Consider the following 15080-nt stretch of genomic DNA (forward strand, 5'->3'; position numbering starts at 1 on the left):
GATAGGGCTTTGAGTAATTCGTGCCACGAAACTACAGGAATTCGTAAACAAACATTTCCGATTGCTTAGGCCACTCAGTGCTGTTTAGCTGCAACTTGTCTGACAGTAGTCAAGTTTTTGAAAGAGAATGATGTCGTTTAAAACTGCGTTCGCGTTGGTTTGTGTCATACCCATAGCCTATTATTGGATGAATTACGTGAAAAAGGGACCTGTGTACAAAAGCAGTAAACGTTTGGATGGAAAGACTGTGTTAATTACCGGTTAGCACACCACTATATGTGTATATATTCATTGTTTAAAGTACAAAAAAGCAAATTTATCCAAATAACTTCGTGATGATCGAAACAACGAAAAATCGATCGAATAGGTGGAAATTCTGGTGTTGGAAAAGCAACCGCAATTGAATTTGCGAAACGTGGTGCAAAAGTCATCATAGCATCAAGAAACCTAACTAAGTCGGAGACAGCCATAAGTGACATAATTAAAAATACAGGGAACAAAGCGGTTGGTTTGCGTTTTTGTTTTCGTAAAGATATAGCGTAACTTTTATTTTCAATGCCTGATATATGAAAAACGAATGGGCCTACACTTAATCATTTTACAAGTGAAAGAATTAACATATAGCCTGCACGCTGCGCAAATCAACTTATCTTGACAAGATTTTGATAATATAAAAAACTATCAACAAAAAATAATTAACGTGACAATAAAGCTTTACTGCAGGTGTTCGCCAAGAGAATAGATCTCGGGGATTTTTCGAGTATTCAATCATTTGTAAACGAGTTTAGCAAACTGGAAGAAGATCTCCATTATCTTGTAAATAATGCAGGTATGTAAAAGTTTAAAGTCGTAATGCCATTTTTAGCAATGCGAATATTAAATTTAGTACATATGTTGTATGTTGGTAGGGGTGTTTCAAGCAAGGGGAGTCACTGATTATGGATACAATCGCGTCATGGCAATAAACCACTTTGGTCCCTTTCTTCTCACAAATTTGCTTCTGGACAAAATGAAGAAACAATCGGAGACATCGTCTGTTCGTATTATCAATATATCGTCTGAAGCTTACGGGTAACACTCCATATTACAAATACATTAACATTTTTTTTAGTCGAGCATATAGGTTTTTTTAAAAAAACACTTCATTGTACTTTTTCAGTTGGGTTGATTTAGATTTTGAAATGATGCACCAGGATTCAGACAGTGCATTCACAGATTTTAAAATGTATGCACAAAGTAAACTGGCCAACATTTACTTTACCATTGAGCTGAACAAAAGGTTGGAAGGCTTTGACATCACAACATATTCAGTACATCCAGGTAATTTTTTCGGTTTGAGCGTTCTTCCGGAGAAAAACTGCATATATGTGATTTGTGAAGAATGAATAACTTCAGTATCACTAATTGTATACCATGAGCGCATGTTTGAATGCAGGTGCGATCAAGACAGAGATTTGGGGATTTAACGAACAAGAAACATCCTTGTTTTTGCGGGTGTACCAGTTTATTGTCATAAACTTTCTTACAAGGTTTGTATGACATATTGCATGAATACCTATGCAGCTTTTCAACGTTCTTGACTAAACTAATTTTAATTTGTTTTCCATTACAATATTTATGTAATTATGATTGGTACACTATCCATACTATAAGGTATATGAAAGAAGCAAACTTCGGGTTTTATGTGGAGAAATGGATATCTTTTTTGTGGTAATCGATCTTCAATTAAAAGCAATTCTTAATTCCACGTCAGTTGCATTGTATTGCGAACACAAAGACTGTGGGCCCACTTATAATCAACTAATATTTGTAAACTTCCCTGAAATATACAAGTGTTGTGGACCTCATTGTAGCATCTGCTTTGAGGCGAACTTGATTACAAATGCGGGGAAATCCTTTCTGTTGCTGTATTTGGGCATTGCAGTAATATTATTTATCTGCAAAAGTGTAAATTTGCACCTCTGCTAACGCTTGCACTGTATATGTTAGTTTCGAATAATCGCAAATTTCTGGTTGTTTGCATAAATCACCTTAGCAATAGGTATATGATTTTACCCGATTCGCCTCAAAAGAAAACATTTTCATATGTTTATTCCAAGGGAGCCATTTTATGGAGCGCAGACGATAATGTTTTGTGCTCTTGATGACAATGTTACCCAATTAAGTGGAGAATACTTTTTGGATATCGCACACAATGATCTGAAAAGTGTTGCAAAGAATGAAGAAGTTGGCTCCAGGTTATGGAAAGAAACTGAATATGTGACAAAGATGTACTTGACTAAAGAAGCTGTAAACTCATAATACTTACTTGAAAAAACTATATTAAAAACGTTTTGTTTTCTACATGAGTTACTTCTGTTTTCTCATTGAAGAAGCAATAAAATGGCATGAGGAAGTAGTGTTACTTGGCACAAAAAAACGTTCTGTAAACATTAATAGAGGAATCCATCTATTTTTTTGATTTGCATAGAACGTTTAGATTTGTCGGGTATATGCGTTTAAAACTTATTTAGTTGTTATTGTCTATTATTTGAGTGTTTCATGAAGTGATGTAAAAGTAAAATGGTCACGCTTCGCCAGACACATTGTTAGCGCGAAAAACAGTTTTCTTGACTTGTTGTTGTTGTTGACTATTGCGCAAAAATTATGCCAGAGGAAAAACGTATTATGATCTGCTGGCGCGTGGCAAACGTCGTTTGATGCCGGACCGTTGCGTAAGCGACGAAATCCAGGAAAGCATAATGCTTGTCTGCGCCACCGGTGGCAATGATGTGAGTATGTCATGCCGAGAAATGACGCGAACACTTCCTGTTCATTAGGCCCTTCTGTAGTTTACGCTGCAACAGTTTAGCTAAAACAAGGATTTAAGTTTTCGGAAAAGAGTAATGTTGTTAAGAACTGCGTTCGCGTTGGTTTGTGTCGTACCAATAGCCTATTATTGGATGAATTACGTGAAAAAGGGACCTGTGTTCAAAAGCAGTAAACGTTTGGAAGGAAAGACTGTGTTAATTACTGGTTAGTACATCACTATAACTGTGTGAGTAGGCCTACACATTTTTCAATTTGCCCAAAATCAACTTCTTATAATTGTATAGGTGGAAATACTGGCATTGGAAAGGCAACCGCAATTGAATTTGCGAAACGTGGTGCAAAAGTTATCATAGCATCAAGAAACCTAACTAAGTCGGAGACAGCCAAACGTGACATAATAAATGAGACAGGAAACAAACAGGTTGGTTTATGTTGTTCTCTTACAAACTCTTGAACTAACATTAGGCCTACTTCCTTTTTTAAACATATTAAATGAGAAAAGCAAATACACATATGGACAAAGTTATTTTCCATGCAAAACTGATGAGTATATATATTGTGCATGATTGTTTTCAAGCAAGTTAACTTAGCTTGACAAGTCCAATTGCAGGTGATTGCCATGAGATTAGACCTCGGCGATTTTTCGAGTATTCAATTATTTGCAAATGAGTTTAACAAATTTGAAGAAAATCTTCATTATCTTGTAAACAATGCAGGTATGTAAATGCTAGAATTACAAACTGCGCAAATTAACAATTTTGGAAGTGTGCAACAAAATTTAGTAAATTAAATTCGATGTGTATTGCTTGTAGGGGTATTTAAGCTAAGGGGAATGACTGACTATGGATACAATCGAATGATTGCATTAAACCACTTCGGACCCTTTCTTCTCACGAACTTGCTTCTGGATAAAATGAAGAAACAATCAAAGTCATCACCGGTCCGTATCATCAACCTGTCTTCGATTATGTACCGGTAATTTTGTCATCAACTATCTTTTTTTTGGCATGTTATTTGGAAGTTTTTGTACTTTGTTGGTAAATGCAATTATGCATTCAAATAATTTTAATTATGCAAACTCCTTACATACAACTATCACCTATGTGTATATGTGATAAAGAATCCATTTATCAGATTTGGCGCTTTGAGTTTTGATATGATGCATCAGGATTCTGACAATATTATTTCCGATTTTAAATTCTATGGCCAGAGCAAATTGGCTACAATTTACTTGACGAGAGAACTCAACAAACAATTGGAAGGATTTGATATCACAACATATTCAGTTCATCCAGGTATTATACAGTGCTGTATAAGAAGAAATGCAACAACCACAAAAAAACTGTAAGGGATTATTCAAGACACAAAATTCAGAGGTTTCTATATATCATATGCATGTCTTAAATAATTTAGAGAAGTTTTGCTTATAATTGGTGTATTTCAGGCACTAGGGCATTGGTGTATGTTAGGGCATTGGTGTATAATTGGTGTATTTCAGGCACTGGGGCATTGGTGTATTTTAGGGCATTGATGTATTCTAGGGCATTGGTGTATTTCAGGCACTAGGGGATATTGTATTTGATGGACTAAACTAGAGCATTCTATGTTTTAGGTACAATCAGATCTACTTTGGGTGAAAATGAAGGAGCAGACTTTTTTTATCGTATACTTCAGTTTTTGGTCTATACTGCATTTGGAAGGTTTTATCATGCAGTCTTGATGCATATGTTACATTTTAAAAATGTCCTCTTGTTTTTGAAGGGAACCATTTTATGGAGCCCAAACTGTTATGTATTGTGCCCTGGATGACAATGTAACACAACAGAGCGGGGGATTTTTCAGAGAAATGACTTCAAATGAATTGACCAGTTTTGCAACAAATGATGAAATTGGAGCTCGACTTTGGAAGGAAAGCGATGCTGTAACAAAAAAATACTTAAACAAACAGCAAAAAATCTGAAATTCACCATTTTCTTTAGTTAAAGTAACATACTTTTTAAAATATGATTTATGAATGGCAATTTAAAGTGTTACCTATCTGGCAAAGCTTTGCCAAAAATATTCACTTGTGATATATATTGTTTTGTCGTCGATAGAATTTAAAACTACCTCAAAAATAAAAGCACATGCTACACATTTTCTCTAAAATGTAAATATTGCAGAACATTTTTATCTTGTACATCTGTCTTCTTTTTTGAGTATACTTGTGCACTAGACTTTGCTATCAGTTTAATAAACAAGAATTTGTTGTCTTTGTATGTGTTCCACCGTCAGCTTAGATTACTTGCGCTCAATTAGATAATTATTTCACAGTCCTCAATGTGTGTCAAGAAGTCTTGCTGAAATGACAAACAGATTGTCGCCGACTTTTACCGCTGAATGTAAAACAACTTTCAAAGAAAATTACTTTTGCTGTGTAATATTCGCAACAAACATTACGAAGCGTTTTTGTGCTCCACTTCAACTTTACGCATGACTGACGCCAGCATATTTGCTGAATCATGATCCCACAATTTGCGCTACTCACGAAACAGTGCTGGTTTAATCATGTTATCGAAAAAAGTTATATTTTTGATTTTAGCTGTACCTGTTGCTTATTATTGGATGAACTACATAAAAATTGGTCCTGTGTATCATTCCGAAAAGCGCTTGGAAGGAAAAACAGTCTTAATTACTGGTAAATTTTGAGTTAAATAAGGCTACTTAGTAAAGTAAATTTAGTTGAGTGTAACAAAGGGGTCAGGGTCAGGGACTCGATTAAGGTATTTTCCACATCAATTGTTTTAATAGGTGGAAATGTTGGAATTGGAAAATCAGCTGCAATTCTGTTTGCAAAACGTGGGGCAAAAGTTGTCATAGCATCAAGGAACCTAAAAAAATCAGAAAAAGCAAGAGATGACATTATTCAGGAGTCGAACAACAAAAATGTAAGTACACTATTTTATACCTAAGAATAGTATAAATTTTCAGCACTTACAGTTGGAAATGTGCCATAAAATAAGTAAAATTTGATGTTTTTGTGTTTACGCAAAATAGTGATTGATGTATTTGTGATGATATGGTAAGTTTTTACATTCAGGTGGTTGCTATGAAGCTCGATCTTGAAGATTTTTCTTCTATTCAATCATTTGTTAAAAAATTCAATGAGCAAGAGAAAAACTTCCACTACCTCATCAACAATGCTGGTACTGTTTGTTGGTGTGTGATAAAAACTCATTCATTACCAAATATTTTGCAAAATAAACTCAAATAATAGTTGTCAGGGATTCTGTTTTTATGTTTGGTGTGTAAAAGAATGCATGTTGTTGTGAAGCCATTGTGGCTTATACTGTTGAGAAAAAATGTTGTTTATTAAAAAATCTTTTTCAAGCGTAGGTGTTGCGAAATTTACTGTTACAACTATGTGGAAAATTGTTTATATAAGTTTTGAGAAACGTCTTTTTATTGGCTCAATTTTATTAGGTGTAATGAGGCTACAAGGTTTAACCAACTATGGGTACAATCGTATCATGGCAATAAACCACTTTGGTCCCTTTCTTCTCACTAATCTACTTCTGGACAAAATGAAGAAACAATCGGAGACATCACCTGTCAGAATTATCAATGTATCATCAGAAGCTTACAGGTAAAATGTGATTTTGACAATTTCTGACATGCCATATTTACAAGCAATGGAGCCAATTATGCGTTTCAAGCAGACAGTCCACACTGTCAACAAGCTGATTTGATAAACTCTAATATGGTGCAGCAGCAGCACTGTCTACAGCTCATTTGCACATAAATACTTCATAGCATTGTTTTTAGATTTGGTGCCTTTGATTTTGAGATGATGCACCAGGATTCAGACAACTTGTTCTCAGACTTTAAAATTTATGGGCAAAGTAAATTGGCCAATATTTACTTTACAACTGAACTGAACAAGAGGTTGAAAGGCTTTGACATTACAACATATTCCCTGCATCCAGGTAGTTATTGCTTTCGGTATTTTGCCAATGAAATTAAAAAAAAAATGTTTTGCTATAAATGTCTCCAATGCATTCAGTGTTATATTGAGTAACATCTCTTATTGCAGGCACAATCAAGTCTGATCTTGGTGAAAACAATGGACAAGGGATGAACCTATTTATGCGATTGTTACAAACTTTTGTTTTTACTTTTGCTGGAAGGTAAGTACTATGTGCTATCGCATTAGTAACATTGTAAGCTTCTGCATTTGCCGAGGCCGGTTATTACATAAGTGTGGCCACCCTATCCACCGTTTAAAATAAATGTTGTTTTACTAAATACTTTACAAAAAATAAATAACAGAAACGAAAAATTCTTCCAAGAAAAGGATTTATTTCAAATGGACTTTTACATACTTTTTTATTTCATTCCCAGAGAAAAATTGGGAAATACTGTATTATAAAGTAGCAATGTTTTATGTTAACTTTAAGGGAACCATTTTATGGAGCACAGACAATAATGTATTGCGCTCTTGATGACGATGTTACCCAGCTAAGTGGTGAATTCTTTGCGAATATTGTACGCCAAGAGCTAATGAGCTTTGCAAAGATTGAAGAAGTTGGCTCCAGGTTGTGGAAAGAGACTGTTGATGTAACAAGAAAGTACTTGACCAGCGAGCTGTAAAACTCAAACTTACTGCTTCAAAAATGTTTTATTTTTGACTAAAATGCTTTTGTGGTCTTATCAATAAAAAAACAGGGCATTATAACAACTGTCTAAACTTGTTAAATTTTGTGCCTGGCTGATGTCATATGAACATATGGATTTAAAGTTAATTTTGTAAATTATGTGCAAAATTGGGCACTTCCGCAAAGTGACTTCAGCTCCTGTATAAAGTCTCGAAGTGCCTAAATAAGCCAAACAATAAATCAGTGCTTTTGTCAACCTATGCAAATTTGTTACCATCTGAACGACAATCAATATGCTGAAATGTTATGACTGTGGCCTTGCACTTACATTGTGATGTGTTTATGATATACTTCTTCATGCCTTGCTTTGTTTAATGTGTAAATATTTTGTTCAATTAAACAAAAATCATTCATGGAGCTGACATTCTTTATCGTGTACTTCAGTTTTTGGTCTTTACTCCCTTTGGAAGATTTTGTCATGCAGTCTTGATAGTTGTGTTATATTTTGAAACAGCCCCCTTGTTTTTAATGGGAACCATTTTATGGAGCCCAAACTGTTATGTACTGTGCCCTGGATGACAATTTAACACAACAGAGCGGGTTTTTTCTGGAGAAATGAATTCAAATGAATTGACCAGTTTTGCAACGAATAATGAAATTGGAGCTTGACTTTGGAAGGAAAGCGATGCTGCAACAAAAAATACTTTAACAAGCAGCAAAAAATCAAAAATTTAAACATCATTTTTTTAGTTAAAAGTATATGTTTATGAATGAACTTGTAGATAGATTGCTTTGTCTTTAGTAGAATTAAACTACCTCAAAAAATAAAAGCACATGCTACACTTTTTCTCCAAAATGTAAATATTGCGGAACATTTTTTATCTTGTTCATCCGTCTTCTATTTTAATTGTACTTTTGCATTAGACTTTGCTATCAGTTTAATAAACAACAATTTGTTGTCTTTATATGTGTTCCATCATGGTTCCGGGTTCCATACACACCGTCAGCTTAAATTACTTGCGCTCCAATAGACAATCATTTGTGGAAGAAGTTTTGCCAAAATGTTAAAAAAGCAATTAAAATTTGTGTTTTCGCCGACTGGGAACAATCCTCTGAATAAAGAACTACTTTCAAAAATTATTTCTGTCGCCGTTTGATATTCGTTACAATCACCACCCTCATTCTGGCAGAATTCTGGCAGAATAATTTTGCAAATTTGCCACATTCTACAAGGCACAACAGGCATTTACTCAAAAATTGTTTTTTTTTGGATTAGAATCAAATTACAGAGATGAGCAAGCAGATCAAACCTCAAAAAACATTTAAACAACATTTTCCGCAGCTGTATCAATCAAAAAAATTGCGAATTAAAAAAATCGCCTGGTTTTGCGATTCAGCATAATGGCGGCATGCGAAAAACTAGTCTAAAACAAAGAATTCTGCTCGGCGTTCTCGCAATAGGTGCCAATATTGACCAATATCAAGGGAACGGAAATTTAATGCTCTACAACATGCAATTAACAAATTTGAAATTAAGGTGCCGGATGACCTTCAAATCGCCCATTGAAGACGACCCGCTTTGAGCGAATCAGCAGCATAATGGCGTAATGTCGGCATGCGAAAAACTTCCCTATTAAAACAATTCTGCTCGGCGTTCTGGCAATAGGTGCCAATATTGACCAATATCAAGAGAACGGAAATTTAATTCTCTACAACATGCAATTAACAAATTTGAAATTAAGGTGCCGGATGACCTTCAAATCGCCGATTGAAGACGACCCGCTTTGAGCGAATCAGCAGCGTAATGGCGTAATGTCGGCATGCGAAAAACTTCCCTATTAAAACAATTCTGCTCGGCGTTCTCGCAATAGGTGCCAATATTGACCAATATCAAGAGAACGGAAATTTAATTCTCTACAACATGCAATTAACAAATTTGAAATTAAGGTGCCGGATGACCTTCAAATCGCCGATTGAAGACGACCCGCTTTGAGCGAATCAGCAGCATAATGGCGTAATGTCGGCATGCGAAAAACTTCCCTATTAAAACAATTCTGCTTGGCGTTCTCGCAATAGGTGCCAATATTGACCAATATCAAGAGAACGGAAATTTAATTCTCTACAACATGCAATTAACAAATTTGAAATTAAGGTGCCGGATGACCTTCAAATCGCCGATTGAAGACGACCGGCTTTGAGCGAATCAGCAGCATAATGGCGTAATGTCGGCATGCGAAAAACTTCCCTATTAAAACAATTCTGCTCGGCGTTCTAGCAATAGGTGCCAATATTAAGCAATATCAAGGGCACGGAAATTTAATTCTCTACAACATGCAATTAACAAATTTGAAATTAAGGTGCCGGATGACCTTCAAATCGCCCATTGAAGACGACCCGCTTTGAGCGAATCAGCAGCATAATGGCGTAATGTCGGCATGCGAAAAACTTCCCTATTAAAACAATTCTGCTCGGCGTTCTCGCAATAGGTGCCAATATTGACCAATATCAGGGGCACGGAAATTTAATTCTCTACAACATGCAATTAACAAATTTGAAATTAAGGTGCCGGATGACCTTCAAATCGCCGATTGAAGACGACCCGCTTTGAGCGAATCAGCAGCATAATGGCGTAATGTCGGCATGCAAAAACTTCCCTATTAAAACAATTCTGCTCGGCGTTCTAGCAATAGGTGCCAATATTGACCAATATCAAGGGAACGGAAATTTAATTCTCTACAACATGCAATTAATAAATTTGAAATTAAGGTGCCGGATGACCTTCAAATCGTCCATTGAAGACGACCCGCTTTGAGCGAATCAGCAGCATAATGGCGTAATGTCAATAAAAACTTCCTTATTACAACAATTCTGATCGGCGTTCTTGTAGTAGGTGCCAATATTGACCAATATCAAGAGAACGGAAACTTAATCAGGTAGAATATCTATTCACAATGTAAAGGAGTTGTCACCCTGTTTCCTAATAGTGGGAAAGGTTTTCTATATTCCCAAATTATCGCCCGATACCTTTGCTAAACATGGACTACAAGATCTCCTTAAAAGTCGTCAACGCAAGATACGTGGTTTTCTATCGAAGGAGCGACACGGCTTCCAACCGCACCGATATATAGGGTCAAATATCCGGTTGCTGTTCGACATTATTGACATTAGGGACCATTACCATGCATGTTTCCACATTGGCCTACATGCAAATTTTCGACACCATATTTCTTGGAATCGTTTGACATAGAACGTGGCCTCAGACAAGATGACCCACTCTCCTTAACTTTGTTCGTGGTCTGCATGAATAAAAATCATCCCTGTTTGCATTGTTTTTACAAAAGGTTCGGATACTGATTTCTCAAAAATCTTAAAAAAATAATTGAATTAAACTTTCTCCCTTCCCTGAAAAAGCCAACATAGTTATGAACCTTTGGGAGACCAGAGGAATAACCCTTATCGGGAAGATAACTATAGTCATAATAGGAAAGAAATAAAAGCGTTACCATATCTTAAATTTTGCATGGGCGGGGGTATGATAGATAATGAGAATCATATGTTGCCTCTTAATTTAAAGCGCTGTTATCCAAACCTTTTAACCAAACAAAACCAATCTCCAAACACGATTTCTGCACCAAAACAGATTTGAGGTGCTCTTAAATTCGTCGGTTGTTCCATAGCAAAATATTGAAGACTCTTATTTCTTTGAAAACCTTACATTGTGTCAAAAGTATGGCGATGTCAATTCTCAGCCAAAAATCCAACCACATGCGCAACAGCTTGGACAAAATTATAAAAAAGCGCAGTAAACCATTTTTTAGAAAATTTTCACGAAGAGTGAGTATTTGCTCTTGTTGACCTGTTGGTATATTCGTTACAGAGTTTGGTTTTGAGCCAAATCAAACATTTTTCGTCAAGTTTCTGCAGCTTGTAGCAAGTCTACATGAGGAGTGGGACACAGTTCCTTCGCAAACAAAAAAAGCCAACATACGTGTCTCAAATATCTTACAACACTTTGGGTACACAAAGACCTTCTATACTTGGTTACAGCAGAATGGTAATACAAATCCAGCCAAAGCACAAGGTTTATGGGACTTCTTATTAGCGGATAGGTTACCCTGGAGGCTAATCTCCAAAAAAAGCTGCAGTGGAGAGGAAACTAATAAGCTCCCAATTTAAACCGAACCCCATGGCTATCATGACCAACAAACAATTAAAGGAATTTAAGCTAGCAAAACTGTATCGTGCGTCTTTTGCCTATGAAACGGTTTTAATTCTTACTATAGTCATATTGTGATATTGTAAAATAGTATTTCATATTTTGTGATGTTTTTTTGACTGTGCACTTTGTTGTTGTTGGCATGTAATTTACAGATGCAATACGCTAATAGGCGACCAACAATTATTCGTATTTTAATCGACAAGAACTATTGAATTGAACATCGGTGGTCAAAATAAAACAACTGAATATCTTATGAAACCATAAGGTTCACAGGCTTCGCAGCCAAGGCATTGCAGCCAAGGCATTGCAGCCAAGCTGGATCAGCCACTTTTCCCGACAAGTCGGAGCGAGATCTGAAAAATCAAGCTCCCGGTGAGGTTTGAACTCACGACCCTGGGCTAACCAGGCCCAACGCTCTACCAACTGAGCTACAGGAGCTCAGTGGTTTCACGGGGTATATTGTGGTCAAGGTACACTGGTGCGCAAGCGCACAACTCCTGTAGCTCAGTAATTGTTGGTCGCCTATTAGCGTATTGCATCTGTACATTACATGCCAACAACAACGAAGTGCACAATCAAAAAAACATTACAAAATAGTATGAAATACTATTTTACAATATCACAATATGACTATAGTAAGAATTAAAACCGTTTCATAGGCAAAAGACGCACGATACAGTTTTGCTAGCTTAAATTCCTTTAATTGTTTGTTGGTCATGATAGCCATGGGGTTCGGTTTAAATTGGGAGCTTATTAGTTTCCTCTCCACTGCAGCTTTTTTTGGAGATTAGCCTCCAGGGTAACCTATCCGCTAATAAGAAGTCCCATAAACCTTGTGCTTTGGCTGGATTTGTATTACCATTCTGCTGTAACCAAGTATAGAAGGTCTTTGTGTACCCAAAGTGTTGTAAATATTTGAGACACGTATGTTGGCTTTTTTTGTTTGCGAAGGAACTGTGTCCCACTCCTCATGTAGACTTGCTACAAGCTGCAGAAACTTGAAGAAAAATGTTGTATTTGGCTCAAAACCAAACTCTGTAACGAATATACCAACAGGTCAACAAGAGCAAATACTCACTCTTCGTGAAAATTTTCTAAAAAATGGTTTACTGCGCTTTTTTATAATTTTGTCCAAGCTGTTGCGCATGTGGTTGGATTTTTGGCTGAGAATTGACATCGCCATACTTTTGACACAATGTAAGGTTTTCAAAGAAATAAGAGTCTTCAATATTTTGCTATGGAAAAACCGACGAATTTAAGAGCACCTCAAATCTGTTTTGGTGCAGAAATCGTGTTTGGAGATTGGTTTTGTTTGGTTAAAAGGTTGGATAACAGCGCTTTAAATTAAGAGGCAACATATGATTCTCATTATCTATCATACCCCCGCCCATGCAAAATTTAAGATATGGTAACGCTTTTATTTCTTTCCTATTATGGCTATAGTTATCATCCCGATAAGGGTTATTCCTCCGGTCGCCCAAAGGTTCATAACTATGTTGGCTTTTTCAGGGAAGGGAGAAAGTTTAATTCAATTATTTTTTTAAGATTTTTGAGAAATCAGTATCCGAACCTTTTGTAAAAACAATGCAAACAGGGATGATTTTTATTCATGCAGACCACGAACAAAGTTAAGGAGAGTGGGTCATCTTGTCTGAGGCCACGTTCTATGTCAAACGATTCCAAAAAAATATGGTGTCGAAAATTTGCATGTAGGCCAATGTGGAAACATGCATGGTAATGGTCCCTAATGTCAATAATGTCGAACAGCAACCGGATATTTGACCCTATATATCGGTGCGGTTGGAAGCCGTGTCGCTCCTTCGATAGAAAACCACGTATCTTGCGTTGACGACTTTTAAGGAGATCTTGTAGTCCATGTTTAGCAAAGGTATCGGGCGATAATTTGGGGATATAGAAAACCTTTCCCACTATTAGGAAACAGGGTGACAACTCCTTTACATTGTGAATAGATATTCTACCTGATTAAATTTCCGTTCTCTTGATATTGGTCAATATTGGCACCTACTACAAGAACGCCGATCAGAATTGTTGTAATAAGGAAGTTTTTATTGACATTACGCCATTATGCTGCTGATTCGCTCAAAGCGGGTCGTCTTCAATCGGCGATTTGAAGGTCATCCGGCACCTTAATTTCAAATTTGTTAATTGCATGTTGTAGAGAATTAAATTTCCGTTCTCTTGATATTGGTCAATATTGGCACCTATTGCCAGAACACCGAGCAGAATTGTTTTAATAGGGAAGTTTTTCGCATGCCGACATTACGCCATTATGCTGCTGATTCGCTCAAAGCGGGTCGTCTTCAATCGGCGATTTGAAGGTCATCCGGCACCTTAATTTCAAATTTGTTAATTGCATGTTGTAGAGAATTAAATTTCCGTTCTCTTGATATTGGTCAATATTGGCACCTATTGCGAGAACGCCGAGCAGAATTGTTTTAATAGGGAAGTTTTTCGCATGCCGACATTACGCCATTACGCTGCTGATTCGCTCAAAGCGGGTCGTCTTCAATCGGCGATTTGAAGGTCATCCGGCACCTTAATTTCAAATTTGTTAATTGCATGTTGTAGAGAATTAAATTTCCGTTCTCTTGATATTGGTCAATATTGGCACCTATTGCCAGAACGCCGAGCAGAATTGTTTTAATAGGGAAGTTTTTCGCATGCCGACATTACGCCATTATGCTACTGATTCGCTCAAAGCGGGTCGTCTTCAATCGGCGATTTGAAGGTCATCCGGCACCTTAATTTCAAATTTGTTAATTGCATGTTGTAGAGAATTAAATTTCCGTTCTCTTGATATTGGTCAATATTGGCACCTATTGCCAGAACGCCGAGCAGAATTGTTTTAATAGGGAAGTTTTTCGCATGCCGACATTACGCCATTATGCTACTGATTCGCTCAAAGCGGGTCGTCTTCAATCGGCGATTTGAAGGTCATCCGGCACCTTAATTTCAAATTTGTTAATTGCATGTTGTAGAGAATTAAATTTCCGTTCTCTTGATATTGGTCAATATTGGCACCTATTGCGAGAACGCCGAGCAGAATTGTTTTAATAGGGAAGTTTTTCGCATGCCGACATTACGCCATTATGCTGCTGATTCGCTCAAAGCGGGTCGTCTTCAATCGGCGATTTGAAGGTCATCCGGCACCTTAATTTCAAATTTGTTAATTGCATGTTGTAGAGAATTAAATTTCCGTTCTCTTGATATTGGTCAATATTGGCACCTATTGCCAGAACGCCGAGCAGAATTGTTTTAATAGGGAAGTTTTTCGCATGCCGACATTACGCCATTATGCTGCTGATTCGCTCAAAGCGGGTCGTCTTCAATCGGCGATTTGAAGGTCATCCGGCACCTTAATTTCAAATTTGTTAATTGCATGTTGTAGAGAATTA

At 36.7% G+C, this 15080-nt stretch overlaps 3 protein-coding genes and 1 non-coding gene across 4 annotated transcripts; 3 read left to right on the top strand and 1 right to left on the bottom strand.

Moving 5' to 3' along the window:
* Positions 1 to 74: 74 nt before the first annotated feature.
* On the top strand, positions 75 to 2301 carry LOC145909321 (retinol dehydrogenase 11-like). The gene is made up of 7 exons (XM_082996715.1): positions 75 to 260; positions 368 to 504; positions 724 to 829; positions 909 to 1071; positions 1160 to 1320; positions 1436 to 1529; positions 2100 to 2301. Exons 1-7 carry the CDS (start codon positions 128 to 130, stop codon positions 2299 to 2301), a joined length of 996 nt encoding a protein of 331 aa, XP_082852841.1. The 5' UTR covers positions 75 to 127.
* A 481-nt stretch (positions 2302 to 2782) lies between these two features.
* Positions 2783 to 5063, top strand: LOC145908721 (retinol dehydrogenase 12-like). The gene is made up of 7 exons (XM_082996049.1): positions 2783 to 3015; positions 3096 to 3232; positions 3422 to 3527; positions 3624 to 3786; positions 3946 to 4106; positions 4424 to 4511; positions 4573 to 5063. The coding sequence occupies exons 1-7, from the start codon at positions 2886 to 2888 to the stop codon at positions 4769 to 4771; spliced, it is 984 nt and encodes a 327-aa protein (XP_082852175.1). The 5' UTR covers positions 2783 to 2885; the 3' UTR covers positions 4772 to 5063.
* Positions 5064 to 5173: 110 nt separating this feature from the next.
* On the top strand, positions 5174 to 7923 carry LOC145908723 (retinol dehydrogenase 11-like). The gene is made up of 7 exons (XM_082996050.1): positions 5174 to 5488; positions 5602 to 5738; positions 5891 to 5996; positions 6274 to 6436; positions 6616 to 6776; positions 6884 to 6977; positions 7248 to 7923. Exons 1-7 carry the CDS (start codon positions 5359 to 5361, stop codon positions 7438 to 7440), a joined length of 984 nt encoding a protein of 327 aa, XP_082852176.1. The 5' UTR covers positions 5174 to 5358; the 3' UTR covers positions 7441 to 7923.
* A 4105-nt stretch (positions 7924 to 12028) lies between these two features.
* Trnat-ggu (transfer RNA threonine (anticodon GGU)) lies at positions 12029 to 12102 on the bottom strand. Its single transcript has one exon. It is a non-coding gene; the product is annotated as a tRNA-Thr (tRNA).
* Positions 12103 to 15080: the final 2978 nt, after the last annotated feature.

Source organism: Ascidia mentula, chromosome 7 (assembly GCF_947561715.1).
Source record: "Ascidia mentula chromosome 7, kaAscMent1.1, whole genome shotgun sequence".
Lineage (NCBI taxonomy): Eukaryota > Metazoa > Chordata > Ascidiacea > Phlebobranchia > Ascidiidae > Ascidia > Ascidia mentula.

Excerpts from the sequence above, each read along its gene's own strand:
- LOC145909321 (XM_082996715.1), top strand. The coding sequence starts at position 128 with ATGATGTCGTTTAAAACTGCGTTCGCGTTGGTTTGTGTCATACCCATA. Across the intron at positions 1,321-1,435 it reads AACATATTCAGTACATCCAG|GTGCGATCAAGACAGAGATT; the intron begins GTAATTTTTTCG and ends GTTTGAATGCAG. Across the intron at positions 1,530-2,099 it reads GTCATAAACTTTCTTACAAG|GGAGCCATTTTATGGAGCGC; the intron begins GTTTGTATGACA and ends GTTTATTCCAAG.
- LOC145908721 (XM_082996049.1), top strand. The coding sequence starts at position 2,886 with ATGTTGTTAAGAACTGCGTTCGCGTTGGTTTGTGTCGTACCAATAGCC. Across the intron at positions 3,528-3,623 it reads TTATCTTGTAAACAATGCAG|GGGTATTTAAGCTAAGGGGA; the intron begins GTATGTAAATGC and ends TATTGCTTGTAG. Across the intron at positions 4,512-4,572 it reads GTCTATACTGCATTTGGAAG|GGAACCATTTTATGGAGCCC; the intron begins GTTTTATCATGC and ends TTGTTTTTGAAG.
- LOC145908723 (XM_082996050.1), top strand. The coding sequence starts at position 5,359 with ATGTTATCGAAAAAAGTTATATTTTTGATTTTAGCTGTACCTGTTGCT. Across the intron at positions 5,997-6,273 it reads CTACCTCATCAACAATGCTG|GTGTAATGAGGCTACAAGGT; the intron begins GTACTGTTTGTT and ends CAATTTTATTAG. Across the intron at positions 6,777-6,883 it reads AACATATTCCCTGCATCCAG|GCACAATCAAGTCTGATCTT; the intron begins GTAGTTATTGCT and ends CTCTTATTGCAG.